The 26734-nt window shown below is 33.7% G+C and overlaps 4 protein-coding genes across 4 annotated transcripts; all 4 read left to right on the top strand.

Moving 5' to 3' along the window:
- The first annotated feature begins 2534 nt into the window (after positions 1 to 2534).
- Positions 2535 to 3667, top strand: LOC132310445 (germin-like protein subfamily 1 member 14). The gene is made up of 2 exons (XM_059808616.1): positions 2535 to 2720; positions 2912 to 3667. The coding sequence occupies exons 1-2, from the start codon at positions 2603 to 2605 to the stop codon at positions 3469 to 3471; spliced, it is 678 nt and encodes a 225-aa protein (XP_059664599.1). The 5' UTR covers positions 2535 to 2602; the 3' UTR covers positions 3472 to 3667.
- A 6617-nt stretch (positions 3668 to 10284) lies between these two features.
- On the top strand, positions 10285 to 11120 carry LOC132309893 (germin-like protein subfamily 1 member 17). The gene is made up of 2 exons (XM_059808154.1): positions 10285 to 10420; positions 10585 to 11120. The coding sequence occupies exons 1-2, from the start codon at positions 10285 to 10287 to the stop codon at positions 11118 to 11120; spliced, it is 672 nt and encodes a 223-aa protein (XP_059664137.1).
- A 5196-nt stretch (positions 11121 to 16316) lies between these two features.
- On the top strand, positions 16317 to 17966 carry LOC132309892 (germin-like protein subfamily 1 member 14). Its single transcript, XM_059808153.1, has 2 exons — positions 16317 to 16449; positions 16628 to 17966. Exons 1-2 carry the CDS (start codon positions 16317 to 16319, stop codon positions 17161 to 17163), a joined length of 669 nt encoding a protein of 222 aa, XP_059664136.1. The 3' UTR covers positions 17164 to 17966.
- Positions 17967 to 19060: 1094 nt separating this feature from the next.
- Positions 19061 to 26199, top strand: LOC132308196 (SUN domain-containing protein 5). Its single transcript, XM_059806217.1, has 4 exons — positions 19061 to 19539; positions 19983 to 21340; positions 21429 to 21514; positions 25783 to 26199. Exons 1-4 carry the CDS (start codon positions 19356 to 19358, stop codon positions 26015 to 26017), a joined length of 1863 nt encoding a protein of 620 aa, XP_059662200.1. The 5' UTR covers positions 19061 to 19355; the 3' UTR covers positions 26018 to 26199.
- The last annotated feature ends 535 nt before the right edge of the window (positions 26200 to 26734 follow it).

Genomic DNA, 26734 nt, shown 5'->3' with positions numbered 1-26734 from the left:
GGAGCTGAATATGAGACAACGTAGGTGGTTGGAGTTTGTGAAAGACTATCACTTTTCTATACAGTACCATCCAGGGAAAGCGAAAGTGGTGGCGGATGCACTCAGTCGCCGATCTATTGGTAATCTTTCCGCTCTATTCACTACTGAGTGGAATGCGTTGAAGAAGGTGGATGAATTGTCGGATGCTTTCATGGCTTGCATGGTAGTTACACCTTCTATCATTCACAAAGTTTTGAAGGCACAACTCACGGATCAGCAGTGCATTGACAAAGTTGCAGAGATAGCTTACGGAAAGGTTCCATTCTACTATGTTGAGACTGATGGAGGTTTGAGGTACAAGGGACGGTTAGTGGTACCTTCTACTGATGATTTGAGGAAGGATGTGATGACTGAGACTCACCATTCTGAGTTTTCTGTTCATCCCGGAGGTGACAAGATGTATCAGGATATGGGCCCTTGGTCTTGGCTGTAATGAATTCCTCACTTGAACCTCATGCACATTTTTTTATTATTATTTAAAGCTTACCCATTTACCTTAAAAAAAAAAAAAAGGTGCAACCAATTGAACTCAAGACGTATTACAGCAGAACCAAGTCAGACCGTGGGAAATTTTCAGCATTCAATAATCTTCAAGAACTTAAACCACAAGCCTAACACTTTAATGTTGCATGTAGGTTAGATTATATACAAAGATAAACTTAAATATAAAGAGCTTTTGGATAGAGCTAGTGACTGGAAGCTGAGCCATGGAATGTTTCAAGGAAAATGGCCTTGTTGGTGATGCACTCCAGAATAGATTGTCATTTTTGGAAGAGCATGGTGGTTGCAGGCAAAGGATTTTTGGAATGGCAGTGGTGAGGCATTGAGGGAAATTCCAAAAGTTGTTCACAATGAAGTATATATGCAACCTTTGTGCATGTCTTCAATTATCCCTGCATCCAATACAAACTTGGGATAACTTTAATAAGCTGAAGTCTACCTGCATGTGAGAGGGACCTTGCTGACCAGTGGGTTATCCTATGTGTGATTTTAGATTAGTGTTTATCCTATGGAAAAATGTTCTAGTTTATTTATTATGAGATGTTAATTAATGAGATGAATCCTATTTTCATTAAATAAGTCACAAAAGTAAGTGATACAAACAGATAGAAAAAGGGTGAAAGCCTTTTATTTTTTTATTTTTTTTATCATAATGTAAAAGGTTATACATAAAATATGCCTATAATAGGAGATGGTTGCAACTCTTTTTTTTATATATATATAGAAAAATGATTCTTACACCGAATAGTTGCAGTAAATTGCTAGAACTACTTTTTTAATTGGCTAATTATGCAACAAATAAAGAAGTGGAGCCCTCCACTTAGTTGTACTTGGTATAAATAGTCAATTAAAAATTATTTGATTAGATATTTATTACAAGTATTCGGTGTGAACATCATTATTCTTTTTTATATTATTATTAGGCAAAAATGTAAAGAAAGGGATTTAGAAGAGATACTGTGCTACAAGCCTAAGGGTGATTTTAGATTGAAGAAATTTGGCGAAAACGAAAGGAAATAAAGGACTGGATTCCTCTTATCCCTTTTCTTTTCTTTTTAATTTTTAATGAGGAGAGCAAGGAAAGAAGTATAAAAGGAGACCCCTATGCATCATAAAAGGAGACACCTGTATCATGATTCTTACTTGTGTAAATTTAGGTCCACGTGGCCTTGGGCCTCGCTGATGTTGCACAATATTTGGGCCGCCCATTGTTGGGCTGCTTGGGCCAAGTGGTCATGTACATTTTTATACATATATACAATATTGCTTAAATGTTTGGAAAAATAAATAAAAATAAAAATTAAATCCACGTAACAATTTTAAATTGACAACATAATAATTACATAAATGTGTAAAATTATCGATTGTGTTGTGATATAATATATTAAACTATTAATTTTATAGTGCACACAATAGGTACTGACCGGTGAGGAAAAGGTTAGAATCATGATCCAATAATCCTTTTATTTGGATGAAAAGAAAAGGAGACTTGGTCAATGCTAATTTTATCTTCTTCTTTTTATATATATATTATATTTTTTCCCCTTTTTATTTATATAACAAGAGAATTGTTTCACTTACCCAATCTAATGAAGGAGATTGGTACAAAAAAAAAAAAAAAATTAAAAATTAAAAATTAAAACGGAAAAGGTAAATGGCTTGGAATATTGAGGCATGGTTTAGCTCCATCCAACAATCCCATCTACCTCCTGAGGGGTTAAAATGTCGACTTCAATTAATATTTTTTCTCAAACATTAACATGAATCTAGAAGAAGGAGAAACAGCAACGGAAAGTGAGATATGGAAAAAACGACCGACTCAATATATTGAAAGAGTCAGTCGTGTGTGGATATACGCAGTAGTTGGAGAATCACTCGACCATGTAATTAAAAATAGAAACCTAACGAAGACAATTTGGGACATCCTACTATCCTATCAGTACTCACTCAAAGACGAGTCTTCCTAATCTCTATCTATAAATAGCCACCTTTGCCATACTACATTTATCACCTCTAACCCAATTACCAATCCTACAAACAATATTATTCACTCCAAATTAAGATGGCCGCCACTCACTTCCTTGTAGCCATCTTGGCCCTTCAATTCTCACTTTCATATGCATCTGACCCAAGCCCTCTCCAGGACTTCTGTGTTGCTTTTGATGATATGAAGTCTGCTGGTATGTGTGTGTGGGTGGGTGTGTGGGTGTGTGTAAGCATCCCCTAGTCTTATTTTTTGCTTTCTCATGCATGCTTTAATTTTGTTGGTAAAATAGCTAGCATATATATAGTCCATATTTTTCATTGCATGTTCTAATAAAAAAAATTTAGAGCTCAATTAATGTAACGGCTGCTATTGTTTTGGCTGCAGTGTTTGTGAATGGGAAATTTTGCAAGGACCCAAAGCTTGCCAAAGCCGAAGATTTCTCCTTTTCAGGTCTTAATATTCCTCGAAACACAAACAATCCAGTTGGGTCAAATGTGACAACTGTGAATGTTGATACACTACCAGGACTCAACACTTTGGGTGTATCCTTAGTCCGCATTGACTATGCACCTAAGGGCCTCAACCCACCCCACACGCACCCACGCGCAACTGAAGTACTGGTTGTGGTTGAGGGCACTCTCTATGTAGGCTTTGTGACCTCCAATATTAATGGTGAAAAAAATCGTCTCTTCACCAAGGTCCTAAATCCTGGAGATGTTTTTGTGTTTCCAATTGGTCTCATTCATTTCCAATTCAACGTGGGAAAGACTAATGCAGTAGCTTTTGCCGGCCTGAGCAGCCAAAACCCCGGAGTTATCACCATTGCTAACGCGGTCTTTGGATCGAAACCACCCATTTCTGTTGATGTTCTCACCAAGGCTTTCCAAGTGGACAACAAGGTTATTGACTATCTTCAAGCCCAGTTCTGGTTTGACAACAATTAGATCAAAAAAATGTAAGCAAATAGATAGAAGGTACCAACGAAATGGTTCCTTCTTCTTTTTTTTTCTTTTTTTTTTCAGTAAATACCCACGAAATGGTTAGTTTGATAAAATAAGCAGATAATCATATTCTGCACTAAAATAAGTGGGTTGGTTATGTACTTTTTGCTGCAATGGTTTCACATAATAATACAATGGTTTTCACATAATATAATTGCCTTAGTTTGTTAATTAACATTCGCATTCAGCATATTCCTTGAGGCGTTTTTGTTTTTTTGAAAGGATATTAGTTGAGCAAATTCTATCAATAGCTAGCTTAATGTGATATATTAACGGGCTTAGATGCAGTATTTTTGTACGGAGTATAACAATTTTTGCTGAGAACATTAAACTTGGTGAGTGTTGATTAGATTACGTTAGTATGTTGATTAGATTACGTTAGTACCTGCCTGGCATCCATCTGAAAGGACTAGGCACCATATGTAACTGAAAGGACTATAAGAAGGGAGGGAGGGGTTTAAGTCCGGGGAGGGTAAAAGTGTACCCATGTGAGGATGAGTATGTTTTTTTTGTCAATGTAACAAATAATAATAATAATTTTTACTTACTATCCACAAATGTTAGGCAACCCAAAGCTCCCCGAATCTGATTTGGCTGAGCCACGTCAAAATTAAAAAAGAAAGAGTCCCCTCCTACGTTGTATAAATAATAATAATAATAATAATAAACAAAACAAAAAGAACAAAAAAATATGGTGTTTTCTTTTTCCCCTCACAAACAAAAAACTAAACCCTCTCCAAAATTGGATATATACAACACTTCTCCTCAAACGTCACCTTTTGTAAAATTATTCTCGATCCCTACTTTTTTTTCTAAAAGACAAATACATTTTGTAGAACTTTAATAAGATGAATAAATTATAGATTAAAAATTCCTTAATATAAATTTTAAAACAAGAAATATTTGGTTATATAAATTTTAAAACAATAAATATTTGGTTTATATAGAATATAGATAATACTGTATTTGTATAGTTCTATAAATTTTTACTTCATAAATTTAAATTTATGGAATACGAGAACAAGTAATCAGTTTGTGATTAATTTCTTTTGCTTTCCCTATTCAATTTTGGAGAATTTTTAGTTTCGTATTAGTGAGGAAAAGAGAAATCACCATATATATATATATATATATATATATATATATATATATATATTTTCTTTTTTTCCACTCTGATTTTTTTTTTAATTCTAATATAACTTAACCAAATCAAATTTTCTCTTCCGCCTTCCCTATCATCATATTTATTTCCAATCTAATCAAAGGAATCAGTCGCATCGCCAATAAATCAAAGTGCATGCTTATGAATAAATCAAACTCTACTTACATATAATGGTGCAATTATGCCGTTTACTTTTGGTAAACAAGTCTGACTTCGTATCACTCAATTAACTTGGAACAAGTTTATTAACTTGCCCAGTTTAGACTTGTTTTGGGTGTGTAAAATAGTCCATATTTGGTAAATTTTTATGTAGCAAATTTTTCTACCGGCTTAATATTTTAATAATAAGTTCATACAATTAACAAACTTGTAGTCTAACGGTACTATTTTTCAAAGAAAAGTCAAAAGTTTGAATCTCCATGAAGACATATGTGACTAAGAATATAATAATAATAAGTTCATATGATTTATATTTATAAATAGAGTAATAATCTATATATATTTTACGATGGAAATTATTGATTAATAGGATGAGAGCAACATCATACCTTTTTTCATGACCTATGTATGGGAGTATAAAATAAAATAAAAAATAAAAAATAAAAAAAGATAAAAACAATTAGATAAACGAGGACTACAGTCTACAGAAGGAGGCCACTGAACTTTCTTTTTTCACTCAATTATATGTAAAAATATGTATTGACAATTAAGGAGCCGTTTGATAATATTTATGTATTCTACTTATATACAGGGCGAAGTCAGGATTACAAAGTAAGGGGGCTAAAAATAATTAAACACATGATTGTTTAGTGTGTCATCCATATTCTTAATACATAATTCCCATGCATAAGTCATCCAATTAAACCTAATAATTTACAACCTTTTAACACATTTACACTTCCAAACTCTATTGTGTTTTCACAGTCAATAATCTACTGAAATATGTTTCATACTAGTATTAAAACAAACACCTGCAAGAATGCAAAATATATATGTTTTTGTTTGTTAAAACAAAATATATATGTTCCTTATTAATAAATTCACATTAGAAAGTAAGACCTATATACTCCGCCCCTGACCAGTTATTAATTCATTATATAGTAAATTATTCAATTTAACATGAAACATCGAGTCATCAACAAAGCCTTTTTTTTTTTCTTTTTTTTTTTTTGTACAAAAATAAAAATCAATATTTCACTAGATTAACAATAACAAAACATGATATCCATCCACTTATGCCTTTGTGCTTTACACACGAAGAGTTTAGGTCTTAGTCTATAGACCAACAATGTGCTTGGTTTGTTGGCTGGACCTGTTATGTTTTATTATGGTTTCTTTTGTGATTGAGTTGTTCATTGTTCGCTGACATGTTCATATTTAAGGCTAGACCTTTGTAAATTTTATAATTTCTTTTATTTATAGAAATATTATGAATTGGCTGAACTGGGCGGATAAGAAGAAGAATAATAATACATAGACATATAAGAATAATAGCACTATTTTTTTTTTTTAAATTGGACCTGAACTATAGCCCAGGTTAGCCAATTACTAATTCCTCCCTTGCTTGTACAGGAGGAGGGCATGTTTTAACACAATGATAAAATTGTCTAATGTAATCGACATTTTGACAAAAAGATGAAAGAATCGCGGAGTCGGCCGGACTATTAGTTCCCTATTATTATTATTATTTTAAAAAACTAATTAACATAGCATTCCGACGCAAAAGAAAGTACTTTCGAGAATCTCAAGTAAAATGCAAATTAATAACTTTGAAATTGTAAAAGCGTAAGATAAAGTGGATAATTAGTTTCACTACATGATACCATGTTGCATCACACGCATATAAAATAGGCAAATAGATAAGAAGGTACCAACGAAATGGTTCCTTCTTTTCTTTTCTTTTTTTTCGTTTTTTTTAGTAAATACCCACGAAATGGTTAGTTTGATAAAATAAGCAGATAATCATATTCTGCACTAAAATAAGTGGGTTGGTTCTGTACTTTTTGCTACAATGGCTTTCACATAATAATACAATGGTTTTTACATAATTTAATTGCCCGAGTTTGTTAATTAAGACTCGCATTCAGCATATTCCTTGAGGCGTTTTTTGTTTTTTGAAAGTATATTCGTTGAGCACTGACCATGTATAGATAATTAATTAACTATAACCAGGCTCATAATTGAATTGAAGATATATACGCCAAAGACTACCAGTGGTTTTTTATTTTTACTATTATTTTTTTTGGGTAAAGTGCAAAAAAACTCCATCAATTATGTTTAAATTTGCAAAAAATCCTCCTGAATTATGTTTTGTGCATAAAACCCCCTAAAATATCACATTTAGTTGAAAATGCCCCATTGTCTTACCTATTTGTCATTAAATGACCATAATACCTTTTTTTATTGAATTACACTTAATATATTTTTCTTATTAAAATAAATTATGAAAAAATTAATACTAATTTGATGAAATATTCTCCATTAAATTTGCATAAGTTTGCCTTTAATTTTTTTAATTAAATATTTAAATAAAAATCTTAAATAGAAAATTTTGAAACAATTTAAGTAATTTCTTAATTTTCATGAATATATTGCATTAAAAAGAAAATATATATATATTTTTTACGTAATTTATTAAATTTTCATAAATATTATTTGAAAAAGAAGATTTTTTTTATACTAAATTTTTTTAAAGTGAGTATAATAAGTTTTATTATAATAAGTTAATCATTTTAAAAAATTACCGAAAAAAAGTTAATCATGGAAGTAGACAAGCCTGGTGAGGAACAAACGTGATTTCTTCTTCTTCTTTGGATGGGGCTTTGACGAATTAGAATTACAGTCCCCCTTCTTTTAATTTTTAAATCATAAAGTTTATATGTGGCTCCCAAATTATTATTATTATTTTTTATGTTAGCGTTAATAATTCGAAATTATGATTTATGAGAAAGTTATTCGGAGCGATGTTGTTCTATCCATGGGTTTTGTGCGCTACCACTCAGACCATACTTGCTTTATTCGACGTCGCTATGATAGTCACTGCATTATGTTATATATTGGTATATGTGGATGATATTATTATCACAGGTGATGATGCTTCAGGGATTGATCAGGCGAAACTTCATCTTCAAAAGTCTTTTGATGTGAAAAACCTAGGTCCCCATCGATATTTTCTTGGAATTGAGGTTTCTAGATTCCGTCGTGAAATTTTCTTATCTCAAATAAAATATATTTTGGATCTTCTTTAAGATATTAGCATGTTTGGGTATCGCCGACTTTCACTCCTATGGACCCCAATCTCAGACTCTCTGTTGAGTCGTGGGAATTACTTCCAGGTCCGTCCGGGTATCAATGTTTGGTAGGTCGTCTTATCTATTTGACTAATACAAGGCCTGACTTGACATTTGTTGTTAATGTGGTTAGTCAATTCATGAATGCCCCTCGATCAGCTCATATGGATGCAATCTACCATATTTTGAAGTATCTTAAGTCATGCCCGGCCTTGGTCTGTTCTATGTCTCAGGAAATCAGTCTAGACTCTCATGCTTTACTAATGCAGACTATACTGGATGTAAGACAGATAGATGCTCTACCTCTAGCTTCTGTACTTTCTATGGTAATCATCTCATATCATGGAAGAGTAAGAAGCAAGCTGTTGTCTCCAGATCCTCTGCTGAAGTTGAATACCGAGATATGACTCAAGGTACTTGTGAGCTCCTTTGGCTTCAATCAATTTTGGGAGAGTTGGGTCTTATAGAAAAAGGTTCTTTAAGGTTGTTTTGTGACAATAAATCAATCATTATGCTTGTTTCTGATTCTGTCTTACATGAAAGGTCAAAACATATTGAGGTAGATATTCACTTTATTCGAGAGAATGTTCGATCAGGTATCATTAATCCTATTTTTGTTCCCTATTCAGAACAGACTGCAAATGTGTTTACAAAGTCTGTTGGGCCTTCTCTTCCGGTCTTCCATAGTCAAGGTGAGTTTAGTCAACATATTTACTCCAGCTTGAGGAGAAGTATTAGAAATGATATCTATAAGTTGACTCAAGAATAGTGGCAAATTTATTGGGTCTTCATTATAGGCTAATATTTAGAGATTTTATTTTTATTCTGACTTTATTTTATTCTCTTTCCATATTTATAATTTTGCTCTTATATATAATAATAGTGAGGCTCTCAAATTGAATACGCCAATTTTACCAAATTACTTTTGTTTCAACTACTTCTTCTTCTTTTCTTTTTTTTTTTTCTTTTTTTTGGGAACTCGTGCCAATAATGTTTCAACTTTGAGTCATTAAAGAAATGACACAAATGAATCAATAGTATCCAAATTAACCATCTCACACACAATAATTGTCATTAATTTTTTTTATTTATTTATCTGATTTTGTTTCAATTCCATAACTCACCATACTTAATTTATATATGAAAATAACAAGAGAACAAGAAATTAAAAATTCCAATGATTTAACCGTTTTCTCTCTAGTTCAGAAAATGATAACTAGTTTTTGTATTTTAAGATCCGAAAGATAAAAAACTATACAAGAATCTATAGAATAATGAATCTTACTTGGGAACTCATGTGAACCATGATTTATGAGAAAATTTTCCATCAACTTCTTAAAACAAGAGAGAGAGAGAGAGAGAGAGAGAGAGAGAGAAGTGAATCTTACTTGGGCCTAGCATTTTTAATCTTTAGATGCAACAAGTTCTAAGCATAGTAAGAAAAATAAAATAAAATTCAGCTAAGATAATTTATAGAATTCCAAGGACAAAATAAGATTTTTTTTTTTTTAATAGAATTCTAAATAAAAAAAATTAATATAGGAGCAGGAGTGAAAAAAAGGAAGTATGGTTATAAATAGCAGTAAGATATTTGTAAAGTGAGAAAATCATACCTATTGCACAATAACATAACTAAAGTTAGATCTATCCTCTTCAGAATGTGTCTCGAAACTAATTAAATAACATAGCATCGTTCATAAGTGAAAACACTTGTTAATACATAATATATATTAAACTTGAAGAATCTTGGTATAGTGCAACTAATTATGACCAACTCTGGATTTGTTTCATTACATTGTACCAAGTTCCATAACATATAAAAATGTAACTTTGGTTTTCAAATGCATGGATCTGGTTGAATACATTGTTTTTATGTTAGGTGCGTTTCAGAATGGGTTTAATTAAACGTTGGTTAGCTAATGGTACTGAGGCGAACTTAAATATATGAACTAGTTACTTACCGATATATATATATTCCCCGGCATTTGGTAGACAAATACCTTTTTACAATATTTTATACCTGAATACAGTGAATAATGTGTTGTGCATGCTATTTTTTGTTGTTATGATTATTGCAGAGATAAATATGTTGATACTTGTGATAGTTGTTGAAGAATGAGTTGACTCAAAAATTAAAAAAGAGATCGAAATCTAATCATTGAAGAAATGGGTATATAACGAAGTAACTATCTCAAGGACTGTGTGTCTATAAATACCCACCTTTCTTTTCTTTGGTACCCAAATAATCCAACAATCCATCTTACATCAAACAGAAGTGGTGTAATTGCTTGTGCCTGCTTAACAATGGTGAAGACAGGCACTGATCACTTCCTTATAGCCGCCATAGCCATCTTGGCTTCTGCAATCTCACTTTGCTCTGCCTCTGACCCTAGCCCTCTTCAAGACTTCTGTGTTGCTGTTACTGATCCCATGTCTGCTGGTACATCCATTTGTCTTTCTTCTTGCTTTCTCCAGCTGCATCCATGGAGTACTTTTAATTTCTATGTGAAATAGTTTCATTTCTTTATTTTTCATTGTATGTCGCGTGTAGTCACATTCTTATATAATAGCTAAATCTAATGCCTACTTGTTTTTTGATTACAGTGTTCGTGAATGGGAAGTTCTGCAAGGACCCGAAGCTCGCCAAAGCCGAGGATTTCTTCTTTTCAGGGGTTAATATTCCTGGAAACACAAATAATAAAGTTGGATCAAATGTGACAACTGTAAATGTTGATACACTACCAGGACTCAACACACTTGGTATATCTTTAGTCCGCATTGACTATGCACCTAAAGGTCTCAATCCACCCCACACTCACCCACGCGCAACTGAAATCCTTGTTGTCTTGGAGGGTACCCTCTACGTTGGGTTTGTCACCTCCAATCCTAACAACACTCTCTTCACTAAGGTCATAAATGCCGGAGACGTATTTGTGTTCCCAATTGGTCTCATTCACTTCCAATTTAATGTGGGAAAGACTAATGCAGTAGCTTTTGCTGGCCTGAGCAGCCAAAATCCGGGGGTCATCACCATTGCAAACGCGGTCTTCGGATCGAACCCTCCAATTTCTCCTGATGTTCTAGCCAAGGCATTCCAAGTGGACAAGCAGATTATTGACAAACTTGAATCACAGTTCTGAACACACATCAATTTTAAAAAGCTATATGTGGGCTATATTTCAAGTCCAATCCATAAGATGTTTTGTTTGCTAAAAATAAGCAGATTAATTCCATATTCTGCGACCAAATAACTGGTTTTGTTATGTACTACTTCCTCTTTGTTGCAATATTTTTCATAATGTAATTGTTTGAGAGTTTTTCAATTACACTAGTACGTGTACTCCTTTTTTTCTCTCGCTCCAACTAAAAATATATGCAAACTGTTTGTCTCATGCCATACATCCGGCTCTCCTGATAAAACTAAAAAAAATTAGTCTGTTCAACAGCCAAATATGCACATAATTGGTTTACAGGACCTTTGTGCTTAGCTCAAGTTGTATCTGTTTCATATATTCATATAAAAATTAAAATTAATTACTATTTGATTAGTTTCTAATATGGCTTTATTGACATAAATTATTGATTTTATTTTATGTTTAGTATATGTTTATGATAAAATAAAATAATTTAAAAACTGCTACAACTCCAAACTCTATAAATAAAGAGCCTATTCTATTTGGTCGATGTAGACTTGGAATTATATATATATCTCATCTATAAATCTATTTTTTTTTTTTTTTTTTTTGAAAGGTTAATTTCATATTTATACATACATGAGTAATAAATACAAGCCCATAAATGGGATGGACCAAAGGACCCAGTTGAAGACAACAACAAGGCAATAGCCCAACCCAACCCAGCCCAAAAGTTAAAAACAAGCAGAAGGATTCAGAAGGATTCAGAACAAGCGGGAGCATCCCCTGCAAAGCGATCAATCCGGCGGCTTAGGTGGAGGTCTAAGAACTGAAGCCTGCAGTTCCCATTCGGAGATGATGTCCCTAGCTGTAGCAAAGTCATGGAAGGAGCAGGACATCAGTTTTAGTCTTACAGTGTCGAGATTAAGCCGAAGAACAGTGCATGCAAGTCCTGACTTGCCCTTCGATTCCTTTCAGATCAGACATGATAAACAACTGAATCAAAGCAAAAATTTGAGACAACAGCCCTGTAATTCGTTGGTTTGATTTTCCAGTGATGAGCTGCCCAATATACCGTTATCATCCACAAGGAGGGAAGTGTGTATAAGGCACAACGTGTTTGTATAAATGACCAAATGGGGCTAACATAAGAACATTGAAAGATAATGTGATCATGAGATTCAGGAGAGCTCGAACATAGCTTGCAGAGGTTGGGTGAACGCCTGTGAGCCATAGGCTTTATCCACAAAATAAAATTATGTTTGGGAATGGAAGGTTGAGCCCAGATAAGCTTAGGCCAGTGAAGACGTGGAGAGTGAAGGTGGATATAGTTCATAGCGTTTGAGATAGAGAACATTCCAATGGGAGATTGAATCCATTTAAATTTGTCAGGCCGGTGATCACATGGGGTGGGTAGGAGGATAGGGGATGAGCGCACTGATTCATGAGGCTGAAAAGCCCATGAATAGTTAATAATGAAGGAGCTGAGGAGTGTTATGGGGTCAAAATGAGTGTCTGACCTTTGCTGAGATTAGGTTCTGAGATGTAATGGGTCAAGTGAGTACCAATTGTCAAGCTAAAAATTGAAATGTTGTCCATTACCAATTTCAACCTGGACAAGAGGTTTGATGGCAGGTCGAAGCTGAAGTAGTTTTCTCCAGTTCCATGAACATTGACCAGGAACAGTGATCTCCCAAATGCTTCTGTCTCAGGTATGTGTTGATTCATTTGACCATAGCATGTCCTTTGAAGTATCTCTATTTCTGTCACTATACGTACTCATGTTAATTTACGAGTTTACGAATAATTTGACACAAGGTTCATAGATATTCTCGTATCATTTTAACACTCAAATTATTGTTTCAAATATATTGATAAACTTATTTTCCAAAATAAAACTCTGTTGAAATTAAGATAGATATCCTTATTTCAAATACGTCTTTCTTGGAATTATGTTGGATCTGATTTTTTTTGTCTTAACTAAGGATACATAGGCAGCTTTAGGCTACCATTGGGTTCAATTCCATGAATAAAACACATTGGGTTTTATAATTTTAGTTTAGGACCAACTGCATTTTGCATCTCTCGTATGTAACACCTGGCTATGTCATTTTTTAGTAGGTTAGTTTATGTCGTTATTCCACCCAAATCAAGTCGTAGGCTAACAAGTCACATGCTTGTACCTAAAAAAGACATGAGTTTAGGTATTCACAATAGGTCTAATCTCATACCAAGGAAGGCTAAAGCAACAAAGAATCTCAAAAGATTCTACATGCACTAACACACGTAAAGAATCACATGAAATCTTATAGCCAAGCATAAGTATGGATACATACGGTGCTTCACACCTTCTTCATGTACAATCAAACCCCTGAATCCATTAATCTAGCTAGTTCGGTAGATCATATGGATGTTATTCTATAAAGTCATTGCATTTAACTCATAATCATATATTTTCGATGACCTAGCCCACCAAATTTAATGTTAGGCGGGACTCCATATAGTACTTTAGGCCCTATTTACATTTTGTCCCATTTAAAGTCATATTTTCCAATAACATCTTCATTCATATCAACTACATAAACATTCTCCATGCGAGGATGTTCTAAGAAAAATTAGGGTGCAACATGGCTCCCATTTTTTTAAAAAAGTAATGTTAATTATTCGAAATTATGATTCATTAGGAAGTTTTCCTTCAACTTCAAAAAGTGAATTTATTTTTCGGTAAATAAAAGTGAATATTACTCGAATCTAGGAATTTAAATCTTCAGATTCAACAATTTCATGTTAAACTTATCTAACTTAAAGCATAGCAAGAAAAAGAAAAAATCAGCTAACTCAATAAAAGTTATAGAGTTCTAAGCAACAAAAATTAATACGGGAGGAGTAAATAAAAATAAAAATCACAGAAGTAATATTGTTATAGTATGATGCTTTGTACTTGTAAAATGAGAAAATCATATGCCTTGCGCAAGAAATAAGTAAAGTTGATCCATCTTTTTCGTAATTTGACTTGCTAAACTAATTAAACTACATAGCATCATCCATCAAGAGGAAATAAAACACTTGTTAAGTTATGAATATATATATATTAAACTTCAAGAATCTTAGTAAAGTGCAACTAATAATGACCAACTCTGGATTTGTTTCATTACATTATACCAAGTTGAATAACATATAAATTGTAATTTTCTTTTTCAGGATGTGGTTGAATACATTATTTTTATGTTAGGTGTGCTTTGAGGTCTACGAATTTAGTTAAATGTAGGTTAGCTGATGTACCGAGTTGAACTTATATATATGGGTTAGTTTACGACAAAGGTTTGGAGTCTCAATTCCAAAGGTCAAACTTGAGTAATCACATTCCCCGTCTTATGTATGACTTTTAGAGTTTAGACTCTGTATCACATAACTCGTGCTTTTGGTTAGTACGCACTGGACATCCCAATTTGGAAGTTCTAAAACACGTCCTTGCATTTATTTAGTGAGTCCTGTGTCAACATTTAATTAGGTGGTGATTCCATATCATTAATATACCAAAAGCATTAACCAATGAAATTGACTAAGTGCATTTAAAAGAGGCATGGCATAATCCTTTTTGGTGGTGATTTGGAATCAAAGAAAAGGAGAATTATTACCCTCATGTAATGTTATGGAGGAGTTCGTAAAAATTGAAAAATAAAATAAAATAAAATGGTAAATGGCTTGGAATTTTGAGGTTTGATTGTTTTTCTTCCTCATTGAGGGCTTCAATGATCAGGAAAAACTTGGGGGGTTTAGCGTTCTTGCCTAATGTTGCTAGCGGTCTGCCCTTGATTAACATGTCATAACAACTAAACTTGATCATTAATTCAACTGATATAACTTTCCCTCTCTTGAAAGGAGTAGTAGTATGAAGTTTGAGTCCAATAATAAACTTTTGTACTTGGATGACTCGTTTGATTATTTATATACCCAAATAAATAATTTTTTTTTTTTTTTTGATAAGTAAAATAGGACTTGATTATTTATATATAATACCCAAATAAATAAAACTGTCTGTCAGTATTCAAGAGAGAAATTTGTTGATATATGTGAGGTGGCAATACATAAATAGAAAGTGGGTGATAGTTGTTGAAGAATGACTTGACCCAGAAATTTAAAAAGAAATATAATCATTGAAGACAAAAGGTAAATGTAGTTAAATGTAGGTTAGCTGATGTATGGATTTAGTTAAATGTAGGTTAGCTGATGTACAGAGTTATATGGGTTAGTTTTGGACGACAAAGATTTGGAGTCTCAATTACAAAGATTGAACTTGAGTAATCACACGTCCGTCTTACCTATGACATTTTATAGTTTAGGCTCTGTACCACATAACTTGCTTTTGGTTGGTACACCCTGGACATCCCAATCTAAAAGTTTTAAAACACGTCCTTACATTTATTTAGTGAATCATATCACTATGTGTCAGAATTAAGATGGATCTAATAAAGGGCAATGAAATAAATTGAAATGTATTTAAAGGAGGCATGGCATAATCCTTTTTGGTAGTGATTTGGAATCAAAGAAAAGGAGAATTATTACCCTCATGTAATGTAATGGAGGAGATGGTAAAAATTAAAAAAAATAAAATAAAATAAAATGGTAAATGGCTTGGAATTTTGAGGTTTGATTGTTTTTCTTCCTCATCGAGGACTTCAATGATCAGGAAAAACTTGTGGGGTTTCGCGTTCTTGTCTTATGTTGGTTGCGGTCTGCCACTGATTAACATGTCCACCATAATATGTCTCAAAATAAATCATAAGAAAAGAAGCAACTGCACGATATAAGAACTAAAATTGACCATTAGTTCAACTGATATAACTAACTTCCACTCTTTATATAGGAGGAGTACAAAGTTCGAGGCAATAATAAACTTTTGTGCTTGGATTCTTGTGATATACCCAAATAAATAAATAAAGTAACTGTCAGTTGATATATGTGAGGTGGGAATACATAAATAGAAAGTGGGTGATAGTTGTTGAAGAATGACTTGACCCAGAAATTTAAAAAGAAATATAGTCATTGAAGACATAAGGTATAACAAAGTAACTATCTCAAGGAGACTCTTGTCTATAAATACCCACCTTTCTTTTCTTAGCACCCAAGTGATCCAACAAAGAGTAGTCCAGTTTACATCAAATATAAGTGTGCAATTTGCTTGTGCCTGCTTAATTAACAATGATGAAGAAGACAGCCACTCACTTCCTTATAGCCATGGCCATCTTGGCTTCTGCAATCTCACTTGCCTCTGCCTCCGACCCTAGCCCTCTTCAGGACTTCTGTGTTGCTATCAATAATACCAACTCTGCTGGTATATCCCATTAGACCTTAGTTTTTTTATTTCTCATGCATGCCTATAGTCATATACTTTGAGTTTAAATACAGTCCATATATATATTTTTTTCATTTCCTTATTTTTCATTGTATATTCTAGCAGTCAACATACTTGATTTCTTATAGCTAAATGTAATGCATGTCTTTGATTACAGTGTTCGTGAATGGGAAGTTCTGCAAGGACCCGAAGCTTGTCAAAGCCGAAGATTTCTTCTTTTCAGGGCTTAATATTCCTGGAAACACAAATAATAAAGTTGGATCAAATGTGACAACTGTGAATGTTGATACACTACCAGGACTCAACACTTTCGGTGTATCCTTAGTCCGCATTGACTATGCACCTAAGGGACTCAACCCACCCCACACTCACCCACGCGCAACTGAAGTACTGGTTGTGGTTGAGGGCACTCTCTATGTGGGCTTTGTCACCTCCAATCCTAACAACACTCTCTTCACAAAGGTCCTGAATCCAGGAGATGTTTTTGTGTTCCCAATTGGTCTCATTCACTTCCAATTCAATGTGGGAAAGACTAATGCAGTAGCTTTTGCTGGCTTGAGCAGCCAAAATCCGGGGGTCATCACCATTGCAAACGCGGTCTTTGGATCGAATCCACCCATTTCTCGAGATGTTCTAGCCAAGGCATTCCAAGTGGACAAGAAGGTTATTGACAAACTTGAATCACAGTTCTGATCACACAACTATTTACGAAAAAATTAAGATGTGGGCTATATTTCAAGTCCAATCCACCAAATGTTGTTGTGTTTGCTTAAAAATAAGTGAATTCCATATTCTGCTTTGAAATAAAGTAAATTTGTCATGTACTATCCCCTTTGTTACCATGGTTTTCACATAATAGAATCGTTTGAGGTTTTTAATTACACTGATATTGTTACCATGCTTTTTATATTCTGCTTGTAGTTTCGTTGTTCTTTGACCGGGAAAAAACTGGTTCTCCTTTTTTCTTTCAAAGAAAAAAAATTAAAAATTTTGAGTCCCAATAATTATAATATACTGTAGAATGAATGAGTGTATGTGACTGACTTATAAAACCAAAAAAACAAAAAACAAAAATAAACAAGCAAAAACAAAAAGAGAAATAGAAATTACCTGCTCAATGGATTAGCTTTTGGACACATCCTTACATTATAGAATTAACCAAATCAGCGCACTAATTAATTCAAACTAGTAAAAGTTTATAACCGACACTGCATAGTCACGGTCACGAATGCGCCACTCAGTCATGGGTTAATGTGGTGATAATTATGAGAAAATACGAAGTCCATTACTTTGATTCTTTGAAGTCAATAGCTTATCAGACTCAAAAAGCAAAAGATTGTTGTAAAGGTATAATAAGTGATTATGTACTGAAATGGCAAACATACCCTTTTCACGCAATAATAGAGAGATATAAAGTCGTAAATTGTAACCATTCAAAAAAAAAAAAAAAAAGTTTGTAAATTGTAATGCTAATTTCATAATTTAATCTTAATTTTATTTAGCTTTGGTCATAAATAAATGTGTAATTTTTTTCCTGTGAATACACATAATATGCATTCCTGTATTTGGTATATGCATTAATGTTAAGAACAATGGATACTTTATTGTTCATAAACATTAATACACAACATTTGTTATAAAGTTAGATCAGATACGCTGAGATTGGTACACCAAACATTACTCGTTTTTTTTTTTTCCACAATTCCGGAAAATGATCAATGAGAACTAATGTCATATCACCGAATTCATGTATTCAATAATTCATAATAAAATCCGTAAATCTTATACCTAATATTACCAAGACTAATAACATCAATAATAGATAAATTAAGAAAAATAATTATTAAATGATTGTCTTTACCTTTTCTTGTAAATAAAGGCGCTCTCGTTTAATTATGTTACACTTATATCCCTTCTTCAATTCTTCATTAAATTTAACCTTCATTGATTAATAATTAAAGCATATTCAATCATCTAACAAAGTTGCTATTTCCTATTTCCTTCCATTTTAAAGCTAATCATACTTCATAAAAATTTTTAACTTCCCTATTTTGACTTCTTCTTCTTCTTGGTTTGAGAACTCGTGTGGTTAATGTTTCAACTACTTCTTAGTTTTTTTTTCCCCTTTTTGGTAATCATGTGAATAATGTTTCAACCGTGAGTCATTAAAGAAATGACGCAAATGAATCAATAGTATCCAAATTAACCATAATTGTCATTATTATTATTTTTTATTTATTTATTTTTGTTTCAATTCCATAACTCACTATACATAATATTTAGAAATAAAAATAACAAGAGAAGAATAAATCCTAAATTCTCATTACTTAACAGTTTTTACTCTGGTTCAGAAAATGATAACTAGTTTTTGTATTATAAGATCTGAAAGGTAAAAAATTATACAAGAATCTATGAGACAGTTTTTTGAAAAGTAGGTTACAAAATGAAAACCTACTTTTAATAATATATATATTTATTTTTTAAAACTATTTTTTGAATGACAAATTCTGGTTTTTTTTATTTTATCTTTTTCTTTTTTCACTCCTAATCTTTTTACTCCCGCATAACCTTTTTTCCCTTTATTTCCTCACCCCTCCAACTCATCCAACGCAGTGCTTATGATATTTGTGGCTTATGGGGGATCATGGTGTTCCCAATTTATGGCACCGAATGATGTTTCCGAAAGTTGGGGAATGAACAGTAATAATTAGCCAACAAAATGCCGCCATTGACAATCCTCACGACAACAAACACCTAAAAGCCGCACACAGTCCGTCGTTTGGGATTGATTTCCGAGCAAACCCTTGTCTATCTGTAGATGATGAAACAGAGAGAGTCCGCGACCCGACTCCGCGACTCCAAAATTGTGTACGGACGATTCAGAGATGAAGAGACCTCGCAATGGTGACTCCTTATTAAATGTCAATTGTCGAAGCAGTGTTGTTAACAACATCAAAACGAACAAGAAGAGAAAGAGCTTGTTCGACCTCTCGTTCCCTTTATTCTTTTCACTCTGGTGTATTGTTTTCTTCTTCTACGCCAAACTTGGCCTTACCCATGGCAATGGAGGTAATTTCTCACCCATTAATGTAATTTTTAGCAATATTTTTCTTATCCATTTCATATTTTTTTTAATTTTATGCAAACCCTTTTGTTTTTTTCGAATTTAATACAATATAGACGAATTTATGTAAGAAATTGAAAGACTCGTTTCAAGGCCTTTCGGTATGAACTTTGGATTTGTTTTTGATTTAATGATTTTAATCTCCATGTAGTCAATTGTTTCTTGTGTGTGATGAAATGTGATATAAGATGGTTCTTGGATGGGAATGAAACCTTATGTGTTTGTCTTATGTGTTTGTGTGCGTGTGTGCTGGATCCTGAGAGCGGGTGTGCTTGTAAATCTCAACTCTAGAATCATTCTCACACAATGGCATTAGTTACTTAATGATTAGGACACATTTTTTATTTGATTCTTACTTGTTTTATTAACGTAAAAGTAACTTATTCAGGGAATTCGGATGCTGACAATGGAAGTATACCGAACCCTAATGTTTGCGATGATGAGGTTTGTGACAGTGGGAATTTGCCAGTTGAAGATAAAAGCAGGATTTATACAAATGAGATACTGTTAGAGTTCAATGCCTCTATGAACTGTAGTAATTCCACCGTTCACGATCCTAACTCTGCGAATTCTACATATTCACTTGCAGAAACCAATGATTTAGAAGTAATATTTTGGAGTTTTTTAGGTTACACTGATTTAGTGTGTGGGTTAGAACCGCAAGAACAGAAGAAAAACATACCAGGAAAGCTACTGACTAATAGAACTCATCCTGCTTATCTCAATTATGATGAGTTTCGGAACATAACAAGGCAGGAAAAAAACTTCCGAAAGGATGCACCGACTCGTCTTTTTAACATCACTCACCGGCTTGAGCCTGATGGAACAAAGTACAACTATGCCTCCGCATCAAAAGGTGCAAAAGTGCTGGCTCATAATAAGGAAGCAAAAGGAGCTAATAACATATTGGGGAAGGATCACGATAAATACCTGAGAAACCCTTGTTCTGTTGGGGGAAAGTTCGTTGTGATTGAGCTTACAGAGGAAACTCTGGTTGATGCAGTCAAAATTGCAAATTTTGAACATTATTCTTCTAATTTTAAAGAATTTCAGTTGTCCGGGAGTTTGGTTTATCCTACTGATTCATGGTACCCGTTGGGTAACTTTGTTGCTACAAATGTCAAGCTCGCTCAAAGCTTTAAGCTTCCTGAACCCAAATGGGTAAGGTACTTGAAGTTGAGTTTACTTAGTCATTATGGATCGGGATTTTACTGCACACTAAGTGTGCTGGAGGTATATGGTGTGGATGCAATCGAGCGGATGCTTGAAGATCTCATTGTGGCTTCTGGGGATCCTACTAATAAGAAATTGCCAAATCCTAATTCAACTGCAACGCTTTCCCTAAAACGAGAATCAGCTCAAAGTGACCATAAAGGGGATGCTGCAGTTCAAAATGTGGTTGAGGCTGCTGATAAAGGGACAGATAGCATAGATGATGCACAAAGGCTTAACAATGATGTGATTAAGAATTCAGTGATCACGAGCAGCACAATTCCCGATCCTGTGATGGAAGTTAGACAGCAGCCAAATAGCAGAATTCCTGGTGATTCTGTTCTGAAGATCTTGATGCAGAAGGTGAGGTCACTTGAGCTAAACTTATCTGTGCTAGAGGAGTACATCAAAGAGCTGAACAGAAGACAAGGTGATGTTTTGCCTGAGCTTGATAAAGAGCTATCTAGAGTTTCGTTGCTTTTGGATAAAAGCAAAACAGTACTCAAGGATCTCTTGGATTGGAAGGATTTTATGGTATGTAGTGTGTGGGACCTTTGGATTGTTCCTAGGGTTAGTAGCTTTTTATAGAGACCTAACTGCTTGACATTTATTTGTTTTTCAGGAGAGAGAAATTACTGAACTTGAGTTATGGAAAGTTTTTGTTGAATCCAAACTGGATGCATTGATCAGAGAAAATAGCATACTGAGGTCAGCAATACATCTAGCTTATCAACTAATCTTTTATATATATATATATATATATATATATATATTTACATTTTACTCATGTAGGTTCATTTTCATTTATTCTACTTCTAAATTGCAGCTCTAGTGATTGGTTGTAGTTGTGTGCTATTTAATTTTCATTTTACTTTATTTTCCCCTTCCCAGTCACTTGATTGGGAATTTTTGAGTGTTCAATCGGAAACAAATTCTTACTTTCTTTGGACTTAGAAGTGGCTGAAGCCCAGAAATTGATACAAACAAATTTTCTTCTCTTGAAAATATACTGTAGAAGTACAGGCAAACATAGCTGTAGTTTACAAAGTTAATGGGTATAATTAATTTTTACTCACTAGCACATGAATTATCTAATTGGATTTCAATCATCTAAGTTGTGGACCCATTAAGTACATCTCACAAGCTTTGTTTTGGATGATTTGAACAACATTAATGCCTATTACATTTTTTTTTTTTTTTTTTTGATAAGTAATTAATGCCTATTACATTTGTAAAGCAAATTTTTTTTTTTTTCTTTATATATTTTCTTCAAGAAACTTCCCATACCCTACATAAAGAAAGAAACATAAAAGCAAGTATTCCCTGACTGGGTTGGTCCTCTACTTGTACATTTAGTAAAAATATAAATATAAATATAAAAAGGTTTTTTTTCCCTTTTGACACACATTGCTAATTAGCATCGTATCGGTACAATAATAAGGTTACATAACAAAAACCCCTTGCACTGTGAAGTTTCTGTAGTTAACCTCTTGATATGACAAAAAACCTCGAACTGTCAGGATTGTACAATAAAAACCCTGCCTAAGATAGTCATCGTGAGCAATGTGAAATTACTACCTTATTATTTCCATTGTTTAAATTTCAAATAATTTAAAATAAAATGCTATGAAATTTCAAATATGTTCACAATAAAAGCAATGTAGTTTTGCAATCTATTCATTCTTTTTCTTTACTTTGAAACCCTAAGAATTTACACACCTACCTGTTAAATTTGATCAACCAAAAGCTTGAATAGATTCATTCAGAAATTTTGGGCCCATCACAACACCAATTTCATCTGCTTCCTTATCTTGTTTATGTGGAAGACAATCCTTACCCCCACAACATTGTGGTTTGCGACGGCAAATTAGTAAATGGCTCCCAGTGACTTTGGCCTTCTTTATTGACCTGCCCTGAACATAAAAAATTCCATGGTGCTTATATTTATAGTTTCCAAATGAAATATTGTACTCGACCATCATGGCAAGAAACTCCGTTGAAGGACATAATGGTTGTCAAAGGTTGTTCCATGAACATGACTAAATTCTGTTATATTTCTTTAACAGCTATTTGATGGCATGTGCTATTTGCAACATTTGACTAGATCCGTAAATTTTTTTGGGGAGGTTAATTGTAAAAAAATGAACAATTAAGGGTTTCTTTTTGCAATTTACCTATGAAAAAGTTTAGAAATAACAGTGTTGGTACTCTGACACACATTACTAATTAATACACCTCTTCAAGCTTGGACCATAGATTATAAAGATATCTTGCCTAGCTTGTTACATAACTCAAGGGAACTATCTCTTTCCCTAATCCTTAAAACTTTGGTGATACATCACCTCACTCATCTTTTGTTTGTGGAAATTTGTTTCTATATCATCATTTCCCTAACAAAATGACAAATCTTCCTCCATATGTTTTGTCCTCTCATGAAAATCCGGATTAGAAGCAATGTAAACTGCTTCCTGATTATACTAAAACATGGTATCAGAGCTCTAGTACCTCCTATGCCACAGTTCTGTATGAAACCTTTTATGCTAAAACTGTTTTTCTCTTTTTCTTTTTCTTTCTTTTTTTTTTTTTTGTAGGTGTAGATTAAATATTTTTATTCGCTGTTTTATCATTACTGAATGATAAGTGACTTTTTCTATCTCAAATTTACATCAGTTTTGTAATTTATAATTTGTTTAATGCTATATAGAATAAACATTTTCCAAACCAAAATTTTTTATTTGGGTGAAGGCTAATATGCTTAAAAATTATTAAGGTGGACTTGTGGCATCTTATGTACCCTCAATGTTTATCTTATTTAGTTTGGAATTTTCATCAGCTTTTCATTGTGTATTCTTACAAATTGTTAAGAAACAAACTGTTGGGAATTAGCTATCATTTTGTAGATTTTTCCTATGCTTGATCTAATTCTAATAGTAGATAATGAGTAGCTCATAAAATATCTCGAAGGCTTACAGTAATCAATTTAAGTTTGTGATGATTGGGAAGTTAAATGGATCCTCAACCCATTTTGGTTCATCCATGTCTTTGACAATTCATGTGTCTAGAGGTTCAAAGAACCTAGTACTCGAGGTGAAGGTGAATCAAGTGCATTAAAAGTAGAAGTAATTGAAAGTGAAGCAAGTGCATTAAAGGTGAAGCTAGAAAGTTGCATCAGAATAAAAGAGTATCTGTTGATTATTCCTAGGCTTCATTTGGTAATGTTGGAAAGTAGAAGTAATTGAAAGTGAAGTGAAGATAAAATACAAGTTCTTGCATTTATTTGCCTAGGAGAAAAAATCACAAAAATGTTGTTGGATAACACCATTCTATGATTTGAAGAACATGAAAGTTTACTAGAAAATGCCACTTTTTTTGTTTTATCTAATAAAGCTTTTGGGAAAATTAAGCAATTAACTTACTTTCCCCGGAATTATTCTTAAACAAAAAATCCTGCACTCACTCATAACTTTTTGCTAATCGAGTTAAACAACAATATAAGGGTGATACTAAGTCGTTTGCTGCTATTTTATTAAATCTTGACATTTAGTGTGGGATTCATGCATATATGCATTTGAATTAAGTGCTATGTAACCAACTGCATGTATTGGGTAGGCCCCATATACTTATAAAATGAGGTATAATTGATTGGTGATATAACATCTGCTTGATGACGTGGTATCATCATTGTAGTGTAGTTCTTCTCCTGCTAAACAAACGAAGCCATGCCATTTGGAAGATTAACCATACAAGGTTGAAATTCTGTGTTAATGTGCATCTATCCGGTAATTCACATTTGAACTTTAGCTGTTACTTATTTTGTCGGGAGGTAAGTTGAGCTATTTCTCCTTGGAGAATCGTGAGTGGTCTAGATCTTTGTTTCCTCTCTCATTTTTGCTAAAAACATGATTGTCTCTTATGAGACAGAAGAGGGGCAGTTGAGATATCTCAGACGTATTCTCCAATGTTCAATGGCGGTTTTGGGGCTAAAACTGAATTGTGAAGAATTGAGTTGATTCCAGTTGAGGAGGTGGAGGATGTCTTTGCCCTGGCTATGAATTTGTGTTTAGAGTGGCTCCCTTCCTATTCTTACTTGGGTCTTCCCCTTTTCTCCCCTCCTCTTTTAAAGCTAAGGCAGTGTGGGAAGGGAAGGATTAGGTGCAGAATCTATTTACCTACAAGTGGAGAGGATTTCATGTTTTTCATAACATTTGTTGAGCAAATGACTGGAGATTTTCCATACATAGGGCAGTTTGTGGAGAAGGTGTATTGGTGAGTGGATCTTGGGATAAGTTTGTTCTTAAAAGTTGGACTTGTAGGGTGTCAGGGAGAGGTGTGGGGAGTTTGCTGAGCATGTTGGCTACAGTGTTGGAAATGATCAAAGTATCAGTATCTAGAAAGTATGGTAAGAAAATTCCTAACTCATAGAAGTCAAATAAGGGGTTAGAGGAATTCCTAGCTCTAATAGGAGAGTTAAGCAACCTTGCAACAAAGCGTAGCTATCCCAAATTGGTGAAGAAATGTGTTTTTTTCAACTTTACAACAACACGAGTTTAAATTTTCGGAGCGCATCTATGAAATGGGAGTGGTAGACAACAGGAAGAAGATGGTATAATAAACTAGGTCAGAATTTGTTAAGCAAGTGGTCACCATGGAGTTCTCTAAACCTTCTATTGAAAATAGGACATGGTAATCCAATTTATCGTGTAGTGCCGTGCATTCATACCTGTTACTCACCTTGTTGTGGAACAGTCGGCCCTCCAAAATTTGCTTGTCTAATGCGGATGGCATGCACTATGAATGACATGCAAGGAAGAACAGTCTTGCCAAAATGTGTTTTTGATGTGGCTTGATGAATGAGTAGTCGTTTTTTTTCTCTGTACTTCTTAAAATTTCTTTGCCTTTGTTTTTGTCCATCTACCATATACTACATGCTTTTCCTCCTCCTACCCCCATTTGATCTCAAAAATCTGTTATTGCAGATTAGACGTTGAAAAGATTTCAAGTGATCAAGCAAGTCTGGAAAATAAGGAGCTTGCTGTGCTAGCCGTGAGCTTTTCCTTTGCATTTATTGCAATCATCAAGTTAGTTTCAGAGAGAGCCTTGGTGGTTTCTGGAGCCTCTACGTCTGGCAAGGTATGCCAGATTAGTAGAGGTTGGGTTCTGATACTTGTTAGCAGCAGTGTGACTATATTGATTACCTTGCTTTGTAGCTAGTCTCTCCCATTTGTAGCTGTAGGAAATCACGTGCTATATTAACACTTGCCCCTGTATGTATTGGCCTCATAGTTAAAGAATTTGTAGCATACATGATACTTTAATTATATCGTCAAATTCTTAGGTTCTGTTATTTGAGCCTGCGCGCCATGCTGAAACATGTCATCATGGTTTTGTAGTTGGATTTCACAGTTCTTATCGGCACATTGACTAACATCATGTCCATCTCAAATTGGTTGTTGCACGGAGATTTGGCGGAAGAGTGGCTCCTGTTTAATGACTTGAATAAACCTCCATAGGGTGCTCTTCTGTGAAAGAACTCATGGATACAATTTTGGAAGTTACTTGTTGACATCACTGTTTTTCATTTTCTGACCTAGAAAGTGGTTTTAGCCAGATACTTGGTTGAAAATTTTGGGAAATTCTAATTCATCTTAGAATATGATTTGCATGGAAGTTAATGGATTGAATAAACATGTGATACATTGGGCAAGTATTTTTACAGACTGGATGGTCTTTATCCTTTTTGTTGAGGTTGGACTTGAAATGGTAATGTATATCTCTTTTTTGTTTGGTATTGTGCATTGGCTTGTACTTGGAGAACCTGGACAGGACTGGAGGTAAAATTAGAATACTGTTTTTTTGCAGATCAAGTTGCTTTGGAATTTTGCAGTCAAATTACAGTTCACCACTTTTGTCATACTTTAAATTGAAGGC

The sequence above is a fragment of the Cornus florida genome, unplaced genomic scaffold (assembly GCF_030987335.1).
Source record: "Cornus florida cultivar Cherokee Brave unplaced genomic scaffold, ASM3098733v1 CherokeeBrave_3.0.0_Hap2_Chr05, whole genome shotgun sequence".
NCBI lineage: Eukaryota > Viridiplantae > Streptophyta > Magnoliopsida > Cornales > Cornaceae > Cornus > Cornus florida.
This window is presented reverse-complemented; position numbering and strand designations above follow the sequence as displayed.